The sequence below is a fragment of the Acomys minous genome (assembly GCF_964271855.1).
Source record: "Acomys minous genome assembly, chromosome: 1".
Lineage (NCBI taxonomy): Eukaryota > Metazoa > Chordata > Mammalia > Rodentia > Muridae > Acomys > Acomys minous.
This window is the reverse complement of record NC_140483.1, coordinates 6830903-6848107: the sequence shown is the minus strand read 5'-3', so window position 1 is coordinate 6848107 and position 17205 is coordinate 6830903. Positions and strand designations below refer to the sequence as shown.

General features: G+C 41.7%; 1 protein-coding gene across 1 annotated transcript in view; it reads left to right on the top strand.

Annotated features, from left to right (window-relative positions):
• The window catches only part of USH2A (usherin), a 683333-nt gene that overhangs the window by 380894 nt on the left and 285234 nt on the right, over window positions 1-17205 (top strand). Inside the window, exon 38 of the mRNA XM_084773188.1 lies at window positions 16340-16519. Coding sequence (XP_084629314.1) covers window positions 16340-16519 — 180 coding nt within the window. The remainder of the gene's footprint in view (window positions 1-16339; window positions 16520-17205) is intronic.

Here is a 17205-nt window from a genome sequence, read left to right as displayed (position 1 = left end):
GGGTGAGCAGGCCGGAGCCATGTTCTCACTTGGAGCCCCACATGCCGTCATCGTAGAGGAGCGTGCCTTTCTAACCCTTCCAGAGACGCTTGGGTGACTCAGCACAACTCTGCCCAACAATGTACCTTTGACTTGGGAAGATTTTTACCTAATTGAAAAAAAACTAAACCCTCTCTTTTTGTTAAAAAGGAGGAAAAACTTAAAACATTCAGCAATACTCAAGCTTTGTTTGGGGAGCTTCACATGTGGGTGTCAGCCAAGAAGCAGATGTGTTTGACCCTGTGCTGGCCCCACCATCCATCTGTCTGGGGTAGGCCCCCCCAAATTTTCTATGGCCAATGTTCAGCACCATGGGTGTCAGTTTACAGATATTTATTTGCAGAAAGACAGTAGACAGTGTCCCCATAATTTTTAATAATCTGAATTTTTGAGTGAGGCATGCTCAGTAAATACTTGGCATAAATGTTGCCTATGAACTGATTTCAGAATGATGTTGGGGAATTAGCCACTCAGGGAAAAATAAGAACTCGACACAGTGTCCCTCCTCTCACCTCCAGATTTTTCTTGCAGGGGATTGGGAGCAGACGTGTGTGAATGGTGAAGGGCTTTTCCTTCATCTGCAGGAGTCTTGTTCCCCCAGCCGCAGAGTCAGAATGAGCTTACTCAACCTAGATACTGAGAACAGCCCACTTAAAAACAGTTCCCAATTATGTGTTCTTAATCAGTTGTTTTGCTAAATTATCAGTGCCACAGAATCTAAGAGTCTTATGGAATAATTTAAGAATACTCAATTTTGAATAATTTTCAGGAATTTGGGGTTTTAATTTGTAAAAATTTCCCCTAAAATCACATATTTTTCTAGTCATATAATTTTAGAGAGATATCCAATAACTTTTATACCTGAAGAAGAGAAATGTGAACGCACAGAGTAAAATTCAGCTATTTGGTCATACAACAAACTGGCATGCAACTTGTCCCATGAAGCAAGAAAGATGATGGCATTGCTAGAGGTACAGTCCCTGAAAAGAGAGGCACCAAATGTCACAGGAAAGGTGGAAAATCAGCCAAACAATCATACAATACAAAGCTGCAAACTTGAGGATAGTTAATCAAAATTATTTATCATTAATTTATTGCATAATAAAGTACTTAATATGTTCTGAGGATCAGGAAAGGTCTTCAGCCACTGGTATTTAAAGTAACTGAAATGTCTGACTAAGGACTGACCTGGAAGAGGATCACAGAAGAAATGCATTTGTGAGGTTTGTTTTTGTTAAAAAGGAGGAAAAACTTAAAACATTCAGTAATACTCAAGTTAACAAAAAGAGTATAGGGTTGTGGTAAAAAAAAATGTGAATAAATATAGGTAGAAGATAGATAGATAGATAGATAGATAGATAGACAGACAGACAGACAGACAGACAGACAGACAGACTGACTGACTGACTGACTGACTGACAGAGCCCAGGATGCCTGAGGCACAGTGGATGAAGAGACAGATGGTCTCTGGGTGAGGCACTTTCTCTGACTACAAACTCTCAGCACACATGTGAAAGTCATGCATGACCATGAGGGACTGTGACCCAGTACCCAGTACTGGGGCTTAGTGTGGAGGTGGGAGAACCCCCTCCCTGGAGATGACTGACTGAAACATGAAGCTTCAGGTTCATTGGGTGAGCCTGTGTCAAAAAATAAGGTGAAAGGCTGCAGAAGAAGATCTCTGACACCCTCCCAACATACACACACACACACACACACACACACACACACACACACACACACGTGCACAGACATATGCACACACACTCATTCTCATGCACCCACACAGGAATACACACACACTCACATATGTGCATGAAAACACATATGTGTGCATACATGCGACTGTGAACATTTCTTAGATTTGATTTTGTACCTAACAAAAGTCCATGGATATATCTTACCACATCATTCCACACATGCACACATGAGCACTCACACATATCCCACAAATGCACACATATGACCTAGTGTGAACACACCAAACTATATTAACAAGCCCTTTTGCTGGATTTTGGATTCTTGAGTATTTCTACATATTTCCTTATGAGTTACAGTTCAGGATTTTAAAAGCTAATTTATTTATTTTCATTGGCAAAATGCTTTCAGGAGAAGCCACATCGATCCAGATGCTTTCCAACCGTCGGCCCATCTGGCTGTAAGTGTGTTAATTTGGTAGGTAAAATGGCAGGTTGCCTTAGTTTTCTTCTTTCTTTTTGAGGCATTAAAATTTGGTCTGGCATTCAAAGCAGCGTAAGTACCACGGATGACGCTTACTAGTCATCCTAACGTTCCACGTTTTACCCGCCTTGTTGTCGTATGTTTCTGAGACCTGAAATGGTGCTGCGGCTCTGGCTACTTAAATATTTGCATACTAGTGTATGACCATTTAGACGGGAGCATATCTCTTGCTGGACTTGGCAAAGTCCATGAAAGACTTAACTTCGCAGCTGTGTTGCTTCCAGCTTCTGAGAAACTTGTTTTCCCCCTGATAGGTCACCCACGTGCTAAATTAATCTTGCTGATTTTAACAGCTAACACCTTTTCAATGCCTTTATATCTTTACGTAAATTTCTGTCTCACCCTCCAGCTTATCGTGTGTCGTTATTGAAGATCTCGGCTCTCATCTGCATATTCTCCTGAGTGTGTGTCAGATTAATTTGAACAAAATACCACAGATTTTTTTAATGGACTCTCTCCCTAATGCATTCCTTGTTGAGGAATTAAAGTCTTAGGCTATTTCTCACCTAGTGACATTTACCATCGGCCCCTTCACTTAAGCACGTTGAATAGTTTGGTAAAGTTTTGTCATGTTCTGCATTAAGAGGTCGTATTTCTTGTTGGCGTTGTGTTCACGTGTTTCACTCTTTGTGACTATGTTCACTTATTGTTATCATTGCGTTAACAGAACCACTGGTGTCACAACGGCGCTGTGAGAGCATGCTATCCCATCCCCAGCCTCTGTGCAGTTCATGAATCTCCAGAGTAACCATTTTTTTCTACCTCTCTGAAGACAGAAAATGTGCTTAAAAAATGCGCTCTGGGTGACTCCATTATGTGGTGCCAGCTGCGTATCACCCTAACCCAGACCGAACAGTTATTTCAACACAAGCCTTCTAGCTGAAGCGTTATACGGCAAATATAACCCATGCGATTTGCATATGCCCCAATCAAAGAATCTTCTCAGTTATTTGTTTATACTGATTAATTTGAGATTATTAAAATAAGCGTATATCCAACACGAGAAGATTACAATTCATATCCACTTGTGTAGACTGAGAGCACTAGAAATTCACTTCCTTGATTGTTTTAAAAGGAAAAAGTCAGATGGACACTTAAAATATTTGTAAAATTATGCTTTTAGCATTTTGTATTATAAAAATCAAATTGGCGCTAGATAGGGTGAGGCAGGAGATGAGGACAACTGGGCAAGGAATGTTCCTGAATATCCACTAATTCAATGCATTATGATGGATAACAAAAAGATAGCAATTGTACCAATGGTAAGAACACATATCGTGTCACAGCTACAAAGCAGCAAGCATCATCATGAAGGTGGTGGTAGCTTACACAGCACCAAACGAGTATGGCGGTTACACAACAAAATGCAACAAAATGTTAACAAGATAACAATATGTGTCTTCAGGTTGTAAATATTTTAGTTTCTTTTCCTAGTTTCTGATATGCTGCACAAGAGCATGCGCGCGCGCGCGCGCGCGCGCGCACACACACACACACACACACACACACACAAGCACATGTACACATTCATATGCATGTATTTATTATGTACAGTGCATGTGTATATGTACAGGTACATATGTGTGTGCGTGTGCATCTGGGAACCAAAAGGGAACCTTGGGTGCCATTTTTTCAGCAATATGCATTTGGGGTGTGTGTGTGTGTGTGTGTGTGTGTGTGTGTGTGTGTGTGTGTGTGTGTGTAAGTCTCTCACTGGCTGCCGAGCAAACCCAGGGATCTGCCAGCTCTGAGATTACTGGTGTGAGCTGTCACTATTGGGTTTTTATTTTATACATTTTCTTATTGTTTGTGTGTAATTGTGTGGGTGTCTGGGTGCATGGCTCACATGTGGAGACTGAACTCACGTCTTCACAATAGAAAGCACACGCCTTTACTCCCCGACCCGGCATGCTGACCCCATGCCTATTTTTCTCACATGGGTTCTGGGATCAAGTACAGGCCTTCATGCTTGTGATAACTTTACCATGGAGCTAATGCTAGCTCTTAATATGCTACTGAACTTTTCATCCTTTACAGGTAAAAATGGAGAGTATTGGAATATAAAAGAGAAGGAAATGGGGGAATAGGAGGGCAAAGGAGGAGGAGAAAGAGAGGAATGCCAGTGAGTGACGTTTTTGTAGAAAATCTACTGGAAGATTTTAGCTATGAGACCTAAGAGCCGAAGGCCAACATGCATGATGTGGGGTACTGTAGACTCTTAGACTTATTTCCTTCTGAGGCCCAACCACTCAAAATGACTCCTCATAGCATCTTGTCACGTGAATCCTTTAAAGTCTCCCTTTCACTTTTCCCAGTGATTTGCTCCTTATGAGAAAAGACCAAAGTGGCAACAGAATCTCTTAATTCTAGGGACAGTACTTTACTCCTATTTCGAGTGAATTTGTGTAGGCAGATCTTAGCGTACATGTGCAGATTGTGGCAGAGGGAAAAATTAAGACATAAAGGTCAGTTGCAACGTATTGGGATGTTTTATCTACTGATATTAAGGAACAGGATGGCGGGGGTCAGGTCGAGTCATGTCTTTTGTTGTTTGTTTTCTGTTTGAATGCATAGTTGACCAGTGCTTTCAATGGACAGAATTAATGGTTGTGTTGGATATTCCTACAAACCATAACCTTTTTTATTCCCAAGGCCTATAAGTCAAGTGCTTGCTCTGAATCATGCTGGAAGCTTCTGCTTCTAAAGACCCTGTTTATCCCCAGGAAAGCCCTCGACTTACCTGTTGTCTACCAAGTTTCAAGTAAACTAATGGACATGTACACTAAATGTGAAAAAGTTAGGCGCTGCATGTCATGCACGGGCAGCTTCTGCTTTCCTGTCTCAGCTGCTTACAAGTCATATAACTAAGTACAGCAAACGTTTACTGGCCGATTCCCTAACACTTTGGGGCCTACAGGTCCATCACTGTGATGACGTTTTAAAGTTGGCTTTGGAAAGCTAAAAGTATGTCATATGTCAACCCCTGCCTTCCATCAAATTTAGAGTGGCATGTCTCCGCTAGCGTGGTGGCCGAGGGTAGTGGCATGTGGCACTTTAATGTGACTGCTTTTTGCTAGCTCAGCATTCTTGAAAAAATAAATAGACTTTGCAGTCTGTGATTGAAAGGGTTAAATAGTACCAATTCATTACTGCTCACAAAAGGATTTATTTTGTTCTCATAAATCAGTTTTATTCCACATTTTTATTTTTCCCCTGGGTGAACAACTCCAATTGAAATCAATACAGGTGCAAGTGACACAATCAATCTAGATATTTGACTATGGATTAGAGATTCCCCAGGCCCGCCTTTCCGTCATTTCCTTTCTGATCATCTCCCTGAGGAATTGCATATTCTTATTGGCATCTGTGAGTTATGGATGTGTTTAAAAAGCATATAATTGTTGTCATCGTCATAATCATCATTTGTATACCACAGCAATGGAGCAAAGATACAGATTTTAAATATCTCACTATCTTATTAAACTGTAAAAATTACTCAATATTTTTCTTCAAGTGAGGTCAAGTTTTAAAATGACATTTATTTTTAACAAAAGCCTGGTCATTTGTAGAAATAAGCTGCATTTTTAAGGCTCTGGGAAGCAGGTGGGTAAAGCTGTCCAATGGCAGAGAGGTTGTCTATTTTTATACATTTATTTTAGAACCGATATCACACCAACTTCTTCTCTAGGTTAATAATGAGAACACAGTTAAGGAAAGTTAAACATCTCTGAAGGGATCCAAGCTGGGGCTTTTTTTTTTTTCATTTCTATAATTATCCAGGCTAGGAAGACACCATCTGTGGGACTGAAAAGAGAAAAGCAGCCCAACTTTAAATTGCAGAACAAAATTGATTAAGTTGTTGCTCGAGAGGCCAACATTTATATAGCAGACTCTCTTTGCTTCACAAACAGATTTATATCTTATGACCTTTACATACTGTTGGAACCATATTATAGTTGCCACTGTGGCCACTGGTTCATTCCTAAGCCAATTTTTTCCACAAGTTATTAAAACATCTAGTATCTCACTTTTAAAATTATGTATAATAAGGTGGGATTTTTGCGTGCTTATCTGCATCTCTTCTTAAATATGCAGGCAAGGTCAGCTCCGCATTTCTCACTTGCAGCAACATTCCAGGCTAGCATACCCTTTCCTTCTCATCTGAAGATGTTGGCACTTTCCTTGGACATTTGGACTCGCCCATGACTTTGTTTTTCAGACGTGAATGAATGCTATTAAATTTTATTTAATGTAGAAAAGGAAAAAACACCTCACCGCTAAATAATGCACGCTAGCAAACGGTGAACTTCCTCTCAGAACTCTAGGTCATGGGTGGTGTTTCAGTAGCAAGCAACAGGAAACATTCAGTCTATGAACAGGAAGTGCTGTAGCCAGGGTTTCAGTGTCTCGGAATGCTGTATGTACGGAAGCTCGAGTTGTAGGCACACAGTTCCACAGGCAGAGTGGATCATACAGCTGCACATGAGACAGCAGACACTGTGGCATCCCCTATGGTAGCAGGATGCCACTCAGTAGCCCTGATAAGTCACAGCCTCCACAGTTTTAGAACAACCCCCAACCATTGGTTCTTTCCAACAAGCCTTGAAATCTATGAGGGGAAACATCTGGTTGCCAAGACGATGGCTAAGACCCTTCACCTTCCTTCCTGGCCTTTAAGTCACAGCAAAGCATCAAGCAAGCTAAAATCATCCTGGGACAAAGTGATATTCCTGGCCTCTTTCTTCCTGCTGGATGAGAGGCATGCTATAACATCCCCATCTTTCTGTTGATCAGTGACAGCTACAACAAAGCCCTTCAACATGTTGTCCCTTCGGATTTTAGAATCTAACTCACTTCAACTAGTTTGCTTGCTAAATACTTAATACGGGTTTTGTTTGTTTGTTTTATTTTTATTTCCAGTGTGTCTCTGCAGTATTTTATTTCATCTTTTTATGTTCCTTTTTGGACCTATGGCTACCCAACATGCTCTTTCTTCCCCTCTGGACTTATCTTGTGTAATATGTGGGCTGCTCTGATGCTCAGAACTCTGCTGTCTCTGGATTTCAGTTAATCTTCCACAAACCTAAGTCTTGGGTGATCTCTCTGCCCTGTGCATTCTCTTCCTTATCTGTTGCTTGGGAGGACAGAGTGAAGTAGAGGTTTCAGAATTCACAACTGATTTCCAAATCTCTCCATCAAGATCATTTGTATCCACATAATTAGAAACCTTATGCACAGACTGGAAGGCACATCAGTGGTCCACGGTTCCTGGTCTCATGACTTTGTGAAAAGCCTTCTTCTTATGATGGTCACAATCTGTGACTTGCTTTAGCCAATGGGATAGAACAAAGGATGCTGGTGGGCTGTGACTTCTGCAGGCTCACTCGGTAAGAAAGACTGGACACCATCTTACTGGGAGTTCATATCCTTGGCAATGCAAGAGGCCATATGGGAAGATCCAGCCATACTGGAGAGAGACCCAACTGCACTGGGGAGACCAAGATGTATTGAGGAGACCCTCATGGAGGACCTAGAAGTAAAGCCTCACTAACAAGCAGCAGGTGACTGACAACGGCCTCCAGCCCAAAGCTAGCAAGGAAACAAGGCCCTCTGTCCTGACATACTGCTGGGTCCACATACTGCCAACCTGTACCAGAAATGGGGCTTCTGGCCCACCAGGCAAGGTGTGTCAAGACTTAGAGAGACCTAAGTGTGGGTAGCTAGCTGTGAGTTGTTGCTGCTGCTGCTGCTGCTGCTGCTGCTGCTGTTGCTGCTGCTGCTGCTGCTGGTAATCTTGGTACATCCCAGCAAGGCACAAGAAATATTGGAGCCCTGTGAGCATGACCCTCAAGGAGGCAGATACAAATCCTCAGAAAAAAATTACAATCTCCACCCAATGCTACATTATCCGGATATCTGCTATTCTGAAAAAGAGAACACTTTGCAAGCACATGTAAATGCTCACAGTAAAATCTAAATTTGGAGCATGTCATGAAATAGCAGTTGGGATGTGGACAGTGCTCAGGGATCAATAACGGCAGTTAGATTTTCTAGTTGATCACTGTGGCCTAGAAGGTTCGGCCCGTGGGACATATATGGAAAGGCTGTGTGGGAACTCTATCAGGAAATGCTTCAGGTGATAAAATAGTTGTGCGCATGCCCACTGCTCGGTGTGGAAGCTAGAGACCACTTTCTGTGACTGAAACTGTTTTCCCAAGTCACTGTTTCATTTCCTCATTTGGAATGTGTCATCAAAACTGAAGAGAAATCCATCAAAGTAGGAAAATAAACCTAACTTTCCAGATGTTAACATAGTTGACAAAAACCGGCCCCATTTTCTTAATCTCTACTTATTTCAATGGGCCTTGTTTGAAAGCAGTTTTAGGTTCACAGCACCACTGAGGATTTTGAGAGTGCTAACATACCCTCCTGATCTCCAATTCACACCTGACATTTCTAATAAGACATCCACCTGGGAAAACAGGACCATGGAACAGAGAGCCACTGTTGTGCTTGCACCAAAAGTCTATTTTTGAGTTGAGTGTGAGTGTGAGTTGAGGCAATATTGCAGGTCCCTCTTCCGTGTAGTAGCAGTGTCACACTGCAGAGTGACTCACACTAAGAGCAATCAAAGGAGCGTACCTTTAACTGATGGCAACTGGTGAAAATCACATACAACAATCACAGTCGTGGTAAGACCTGTGGAGTATTTACAGGGCACTGTCCTCGGAAGACTGAGATCTTCTCCTGCAAGTCCTTGATTCCTCTTTTGAAATGTTCTGTTAAAAGAGAAAAAGAACCATCACATGCATGCGGAAGGGTTTGGAGGGAGGAATTATGCAATTATATCATAATATCAAAAATAAAAGAAAATAAACAAAAGCTATGAGTTAAGGATGCAGGCTGGTTGGCCAAGCACATGCCTGGCTGGCATGTATGAGGCCCTGGGTTCTGTCCCCTGCACTACATAAACCAGGCATGTTGCCATAGGCCTGTGATCCCAGTAGCATGGAGGTGCAGACATAGGGGTCAGGAACTCAAGGACACTACCAGTAACATCACAAATGCAAGGCTGGCTGGGATAAGTGAAACTTAGTAAAAGAAAGGAAGAGAGATGGGAGAATATGGAGGGGAGTAAGAGGAGAGTGAGGTGAGAGAGACAGACAGACAGACAGACAGACAGACACACACACACACACACACACACACACACACGGTATGTAGTTTTCAATAAGCATGTTGTGTGTCATCATATGCTTATCGCCAAGTCAAGGGTTACAAAAATCAACTCCCAGAACCTTTGAGACCATTCTACTCAAAGACCTGTAGAGTGATAAGACTGGGAGAACACACTTTGTGGGTAAAAAAAAAAATCTAGAATAGTGTTTCCATGAAGAATCAGCAAAGGCTTAAATTCTAGCAATTGCTGTCTAGAGTGTCCTAGCATCCTGACTGCCCATTAATGTGCCCGCTTGCCTTGCCATAGCGACCTGCTGCATGGCCTTCCATGCCTGTTCCTTGGGGGATTGGCAGAGTACAGAGAGATTGTGATGGATAGAGTACAGCACCTCTAAAATTGAGACCTCAATATGGTAAAAAAAAAAAACCCACAGCCTTTTGTAGCTAGAAATGAAAACATTAGTTAGCACCTTGCCTACCTTAAGGTCTAATTGGACTCAGACAAGGGCCGGTTAGAAACAGCACTGAGTGTGACATGTGAAATCATCACAACGTAACAAGACTCAGTTTGGTTTGTTCGCTGTCATTTCTCATTATAATCTCTGTCTGGAGAATGGATTCATGTTGTGCCATTTTCTGTTCTTGTTACAGTCTTTGTCACATGAATAAGATATCAGGATGTTAATGCCTGCCACGCAGTATCTGTGCGTGATGATACCGTGTGCGACTACGCTGACCTTTGCAATATTATGTATTCTGATTGGTGGTTCACCTCACCTCTTTCCTACAAGTTAATAAGGCTGTAAAAAGGAAGAGAACAGAAATGGCCAGCCAGTCAAATTATGGAATATTGAAAAGGTCAGAGCAGTACAGTACAGAGGGAAAAATTATGGAATATATGGTGCATTAAAATTTTTGTGACAATGAACATTACAAGAATGAGAAAGGATACCCACTTACGTGATTTCAATCAAGAGAAGCCCATAGGACAGTGTCACAGGACAGCAATCATCTTTACATCCCACATGTGAGATGCAAAAATACCCACGTATGTTGGGACTCACTTAACAAAATAATTGCACAGGACATATTCTGCTATTCAACAAATAAGAATATTGAAGTTTTCACCCTAGAAAATGTGCATTGATGCCATTAGCATTTCAGGGGTCTTCACAGCGAAGCTAAGAACAGCAAGGGAACGACACATGAGTGTCACAAGTGGCCACACACCACACATTTTGACTATCCCCTCCTTTATCTCTTTTTTCTTCAAATAAATCAGGAAAGTAGAACTGGATGATTTAACGTATCTGAAGACTCTTAAAAATTTAGAATGACCTGAAATAGCTAGGGGAGTTTCTGTTTTTAGAAGATCAGTTTGTTCTCATTTTTATGTGTGTAACTGTACGTGTGTGTGTGGGCACTGTGTCTGTACCTTTCCCTGCTTCCCAGGAGGCTAGAAGAGGGTGTCACATCTCCAAGAACTAAAGTTACAGACAGTTACTAGCCACAAAGTTTTTTTTTAATTATATGCTTGAATGGCCTGAGAAATGGCGTAGGGATCAATAGCACATAATGCTGTACCGGGGACCTGAGTACAGCTCCCTGTGCCCTCCTAGAGACGCTCACAACTGCCTGGGACTCCCACTCCAAGGCAGCTGATGACATCTTCTAGACCTTTTGCACACGCACATATGCATATAACCACGTGAGAACAGGCAAAACAATACCAATAATAAGATTCCAGCTCTAAGATAAACCTTGCTCCCTCTGTGTGTTGTAATATGACTGTTTCCAGTCCCTGCCCCATCAATGAGAGAGACACATAAGGAGGAAAAAAAAACACCAAGTCAGAAATCCTAGTTAGTGCTGTCAGAGGTGCCACGATGGTCGGTGAGACCTCACTTTAAAATTCTCTCATGAATACATTAAAATCTCTCATACAAGAGATGTTTGGTCTTTGTAGACTTTAAAGATAAGTCCTGTTTACATGTTAGCTCTGTGTGTTTGTGTGTGTGTGTGTGTGTGAGAGAGAGAGAGAGAGAGAGAGAGAGAGAGAGAGAGAGAGAGACAGACAGACAGACAGACAGACAGACAGACAGACAGACAGAGACAGAGACAGAGACAGGGAGAGAAAGAGAGATGATCATCTATGGTTCTCTCTCTTTATATAGCTAATTCACTAACAAAACATTTTATAGCTTACATCCAGAGTCTAAAGCTTTGCTAGCTAGGAAACCATGTGTGGTCCAGTTACTTTTAGAAGCAAAGAAAGTGAATTAAGATCATTACTTTAAAATTAGCCTGACTGTTTGGTGCCAGAGTGATGGCTCAGCAGTTAAGAGCACCTGCTGCTCTTAGAGAGGACCTGGCTTCAAGCTTCAAGTCTTAGCACCCATGTTATGGTTCCCTACTATCTACAACTCCAGTTCCTAGGATTCAGTGCCCTCTTCTGATCTCTGTGGGCAACACACAAATACACACACACACACACACACACACACACACACAGTGCACAGACATAAGTATAAATCCAATATCAATACACATAAAGCACATTGAAGAAGCAGTCGTCACTCTGTGGTCCCTGTCTCCTAGCATGATCTCCTCCCTCAGTAACTCTGGGTGGAACTCAGGTGTGTGCGTTTTTTTTTTTTTAAGATTTATTTATTTATTATGTATACAATATTCTGCCTGTGTGTACACAGGGCATCAGATCACATTATAGGTAGTTGTGAGCCACCATGTGGTTGCTGGGAATTGAACTCAGGACCTCTGGAAGAGTAGCCAGGGTGTGTGCGTTTTTACGCGATGGCTCTTAGTGACTTCAGAGTGGATGAACCCTAGATTACTGCTAGAGATGGCCCCTTCTTCACAGAGTTTCATTTGCCCCTGTCGGGCTAGCAGTCATGCTTTGTGTCAAGCTAGAGCAGTGTAAATTAGAGAGGCTTTGCTAAACCTCAGGACTGGTGTTGAGAGTATATGCTGAACTGATTCCCAAACCCAAAAAACTTAAGGGGACATGCACATCCACTGTTACTCCTACACAGCGTGAGCCGAGCACACAGGAAGGGGCAACTGTGACGGAAGTGCTTGTCACCTCCGACCTCTCTTGCTTAGTTTTTGAGATGGAATCAACACAGATACACCTTTCCAGCCCATAGAAAATTATGTGTAGGCAGAGGAAAGTACTGAAGCCCTGTTCAGTCCAGAGGGGGCAATCCAGAGCTCTGTAAGCAAAAGGGAAGAGCTAGGTGCTGGGATGGTTAAAGAGCTCGAATCTGTGGGTCCATGTTGGGTTTTTGAATCTGAAAGTCTCAGCTTCATGGAGAGTAGAGATCCTGGCTGTCGCTCTAGGTTCTGTGTACATGTGTTTGTGGAGGCACAACAGAAGATCGCGCACACACTCGGCTGCATGGCTCCTGAAGAAACACGTGTTCGTTTTTGAGCTGAGCAAAATGGTTATATAATTGCTTCCTTCTCATAATTATTGAGTAATTATATACTTCTTATAATTACTTAGTAATCATTGTTCTATAGGTAGAAACTAACGTTACAACTAATTGTATAATTACCACGTATTAATGTTGTTATATGGCAAACTTAGAATAAAGTGGTGCTTAATATATTTCTCTGCCATGCCACTTTCAGAGCTACGGTCAGGGTCTCTTTTACAGCTTAAAAATTGCTTCCAATACAAATAAACAAAGCAAACCAAGGAGGACACCTTCTCCGGTGTTCCAAGCATGGATGCTTGCTCTTGTGTTCACACCTGCTTAGAAATAGGTAAAAGTATGCTCTTGTGACATAACTGTAGAATTTGTTGGTGTTTTACAGTTTTCAATCTTTTATAAGATGTGCAAATTACACGACTTCCTTGCCAGATGAGCATCTGTCTCGGTCTCTGTAGAGTAAGGTGACCTTTTTGGAATTTTACAGCTGAGCGTGTGACAACAGCAGCCGTTGTTTCAGCCGTAAGTAAAAATGCTTCCCAGGAGCTGGGCGTCCTGGGAGCTGGGGACGTGCCAGTGCTGATCACGTGACTGCACTGTGACAAAAATCAGAAAGCACCTGCGTGTTCTCATAGCGGACTTCCTGGGTGCAGGGTTCATGCTCTATGTTTTTGGGGTGTCATCTCAGGGCACCAAAGCCTCCTCACATACAGCTGCCACTCAGTAGAGCAGTCAAACCAAGCTCCATAGCTAGCCATAGAGAACCTCCAAATGCTAAAATGGCATAATCAGGAATTTAAATGTAGTAAAAAAAAAAAAACCTTAAAATTCAGAACTCTGTGCTCACTATATTGCATATATGTCAGCATTGAGTTCCTATTTCCAATTTGGACTTGACGTCACTCTGTAAATTTGGAATATTTCTTTATTGAATATAAATAGCCACTACCACACTTCCCAGAGTTCTAGTCCACTCACACTGTTTCTTCTCTCTGGAACAACCATCACTTTGGCTGTGTCAATTTCAAGACCAAAATGACAAATTACAGCATGGTATTTGGGATTTCTTGTGGTCACAGGAGACACTTAACTGTTCATAGTTTGTCACAATAAAAATTTCAGATACTTCCTTCAGCCTGAAATTATTATAAATAATATACATACCTTTTAAGGTTTTTAAAAATATGTTTAGTCTTATCTGTCCCACCAATGTTCCATGAAACATCCACACCCTATTCAGTTAGCTGACTCCTGTTAGTTTTGAAATTTGGAATATTAATTGATGGGAAAACAACACGATATGGTGAGATTTGTGTCAGTTGCTTAATTGAACAACAGTGAGTTTGGATGGTTAGCACAAAGCTCATAGCCATTAAGAAGACAAAATGCCGGGTTCTTACATCTTAACCACTTCCCAGTGCTCAGTGCTTGCCTGGCAGGTATAAATTGTATAGACCACAGCAAAAACAGTAGCAGCAGTCACTGGTTTTCTTACTGTAGTGAGGGAGCCGGGTAGACTTGTTCACAGGCAGTTAATCAAAGGATATACATTGATGAGCCACACACGAAATGCGTTTAGCTTTGTGCTGTCACACTCAGATTAAACTCAAATAACCGGTGTTGCTATTGAGCAGATGTGCTGGACACGGGAAAGAAAGCTCTGAACTAACTTTCATGGTGGCACTGTACAAGAATCACCACCTGAGCTCATGGATAAAGATACTTAGAAACGCTGGGCATGTTACTCAAAAGCCCAAGGATAGTTTCTAACACAGGCCTTTCCAACAGTCAGAAGACACCCTTTAATTTGCACTTTGGCTACTAATCTGTGAGAATATATTTTTATAAATATTTTATATTTATATGTGGCCATTTCATAAAACATTGGTGGGACAGAAAAGGCTAAGCATATATAAAAATATCTTAAAAGGTATTCATAAATATTTATAATTTCAGGCTGAAGGAAATACCTGAAATTTTCATTGTGACAAACTATAAATAGTTAAGTGTCTCCTGTGACCACAAGAAATCCCAAATACCATGCTGTAATTTGTCATTTTGGTCTTGAAATTGACACAGCCAAAGTGATGGTTGTTCCAGAGAGAAGAAACAGTGTGAGTGGACTAGAACTCTGGGAAGCTATTTATATTCAATAAAGAAATATTCCAAGTTTACAGAGTGACGTCAAGTCCAAACTGGAAATAGGAACTCAACCCTGACACACATGCAAGATAATGACCACAGAGTTCTGAATTTTAAGGGTTTCACTACATTCATTTGTTCTTACTGTACAAGGTAAGATTGTTTGTATCATGTGACAATCCTTTATATGTTAATCAAATATTATATTACTATTACTAGGTCTTGCAAATATGCTTGGTTCCCCCTCTACTCCTAGTATCCTAGTTGCCTTTACTTTTTTTCCCAAAAATTGGTTAAACAAATGTATAACAGGAAAGAAGCACTTTGACAAAGGAAGGCAATGTGTTTGATACAATTAAAAACATTTAAATGGTTTTTATTTTGTGTTTTTAAAGAGCATCTAGCATACTTCTATATTTGACTAAAATTAAACAACATTATTAAAACAATGTCTCCCCGCCCCCCCCTTACGTATGCTTTAAAAGGATGATTATAGAATACAAATGAATGTTATAATTTTAAACTCTCAATCTATTCTTACTTTAATTCTAACTTTTATCTCTCTTAAAAAAAAAAAAAAACATAATGCAATACCAAAGTTTAGAAGAGACTTGGGAGTAGCATTTCTCTAGTCCAGACACAGACTGAGGTTTTGAGGCTGAGTTTACCAGAGAGGTGGAAGGATATGCTGGGACCTGGCCGAGGGCACATGGGAAGCCATCGCTTCATGCAGCCAGGCAGCTGGACACAGACTCTGGTCAAAACAGACACATCTTACCACCCCCCCACAGCAACTGCGTTAGGATGTTCGGGCTAATACCAGTTTAAAAGACATAAAGTAGAAAGAGGCCAGGCTACCTCTGAAGCAAGAGCAGCAGAAGATGAGGCATTTCAGAGTGCGCATTCTACAGTCAGAACCATTTCATTCAGAGGTGTTACTTCTTTCTCTGTGTTAAGGAAAACTCAAGGGTTATTTAAAAAATAAATAAATAAATCACTGAGGGAGCCATTTCTACATCTGGGCACTTTTTATTTGTGAGCATGGTGCTTGTTATTTGACGCCATAGTGTCTTTGCCTGTCAAGTCAGTTTGATGGCTATAAAGAACTGTAGCCTTTGTTTTATTGATAGCATAGAGATGTGAATCCACACATTGATGGGAACACACAAAGGTCTCATAGGTGCTCGATTGACACTTCAACTTGGCATTCCATCTTTACCAACCCAAGGAAATACTCAAGTAATCACAGAAAGTATCCATTAAATGTAATTTTCCTCTTCTGTCAGCAGGTGACAACTACACCCTTCTCAGAGGCACAAAAACCATCCGCAGCAGCGAAGGAAACCGGCTCTGGGTGCTGGTGGACAGACTGGTTCCCTGTTCGCACTACATGGTACAAGTGAATGCTTCCAACAGCCGGGGAAGCCTGCTCAGTGACCCTGTCTCCATTGAAATGCCTCCAGGGGGTGAGTCTGGGAAATCTGTCTTTGGCTTTCTGAATTTAAAAAAGAGGCCCAGGGCTGAGTGACTAGTGAACGCTTTATTTCACAACTATGAGGCTCAGCTGTCCTTCTGGATGGGTGGGATGTTTTGTTTTTTGAAAGCTTATTATTGATATTCTTTTATTCGATGAGTCTGCTTTCCTCTCTCTCCCTCCCAACCCACAAGTATCTCTTGGCATCTATATCTTAAGAACCTTAGTAAGTGTGTATTTTTTTACATTGTTGTTGTTGTTGCTTTTTGTTTGTTTCCTCATTTCTTCAACTTGACAGACTGGTTTTTTATTCACTTTACATCCTGGTGGTAACCCCATCCCTCCTCACCTTCCAACCCCACCCTCTCTCCCCCTCCCCCTCCCCCATCCCCTATTCCTCAGAAAAGGAAAGCCCCATCCCCACCCACTCCAGTTCATCAGGTCACATCAGGACTAAGTGCCTCCTTGTCCCCTGTGACTTGGCAAGGCAGTCCTGCCAGGGGCAAGTAATGGAAAAGCAGACAAGAGAGTCCATGCCCGGGAGAGCCCCCACCTCCCCTCAGTAGAGGACCCACATGAAGCCTGAGCTACTCAACAGCTACATCTTTGTAGGGGTCTAGGTCTAGTCCATGCATGGCCTTTAGTTGGTCCTTCAGTCTCAACAGGCCCCTCTGGACC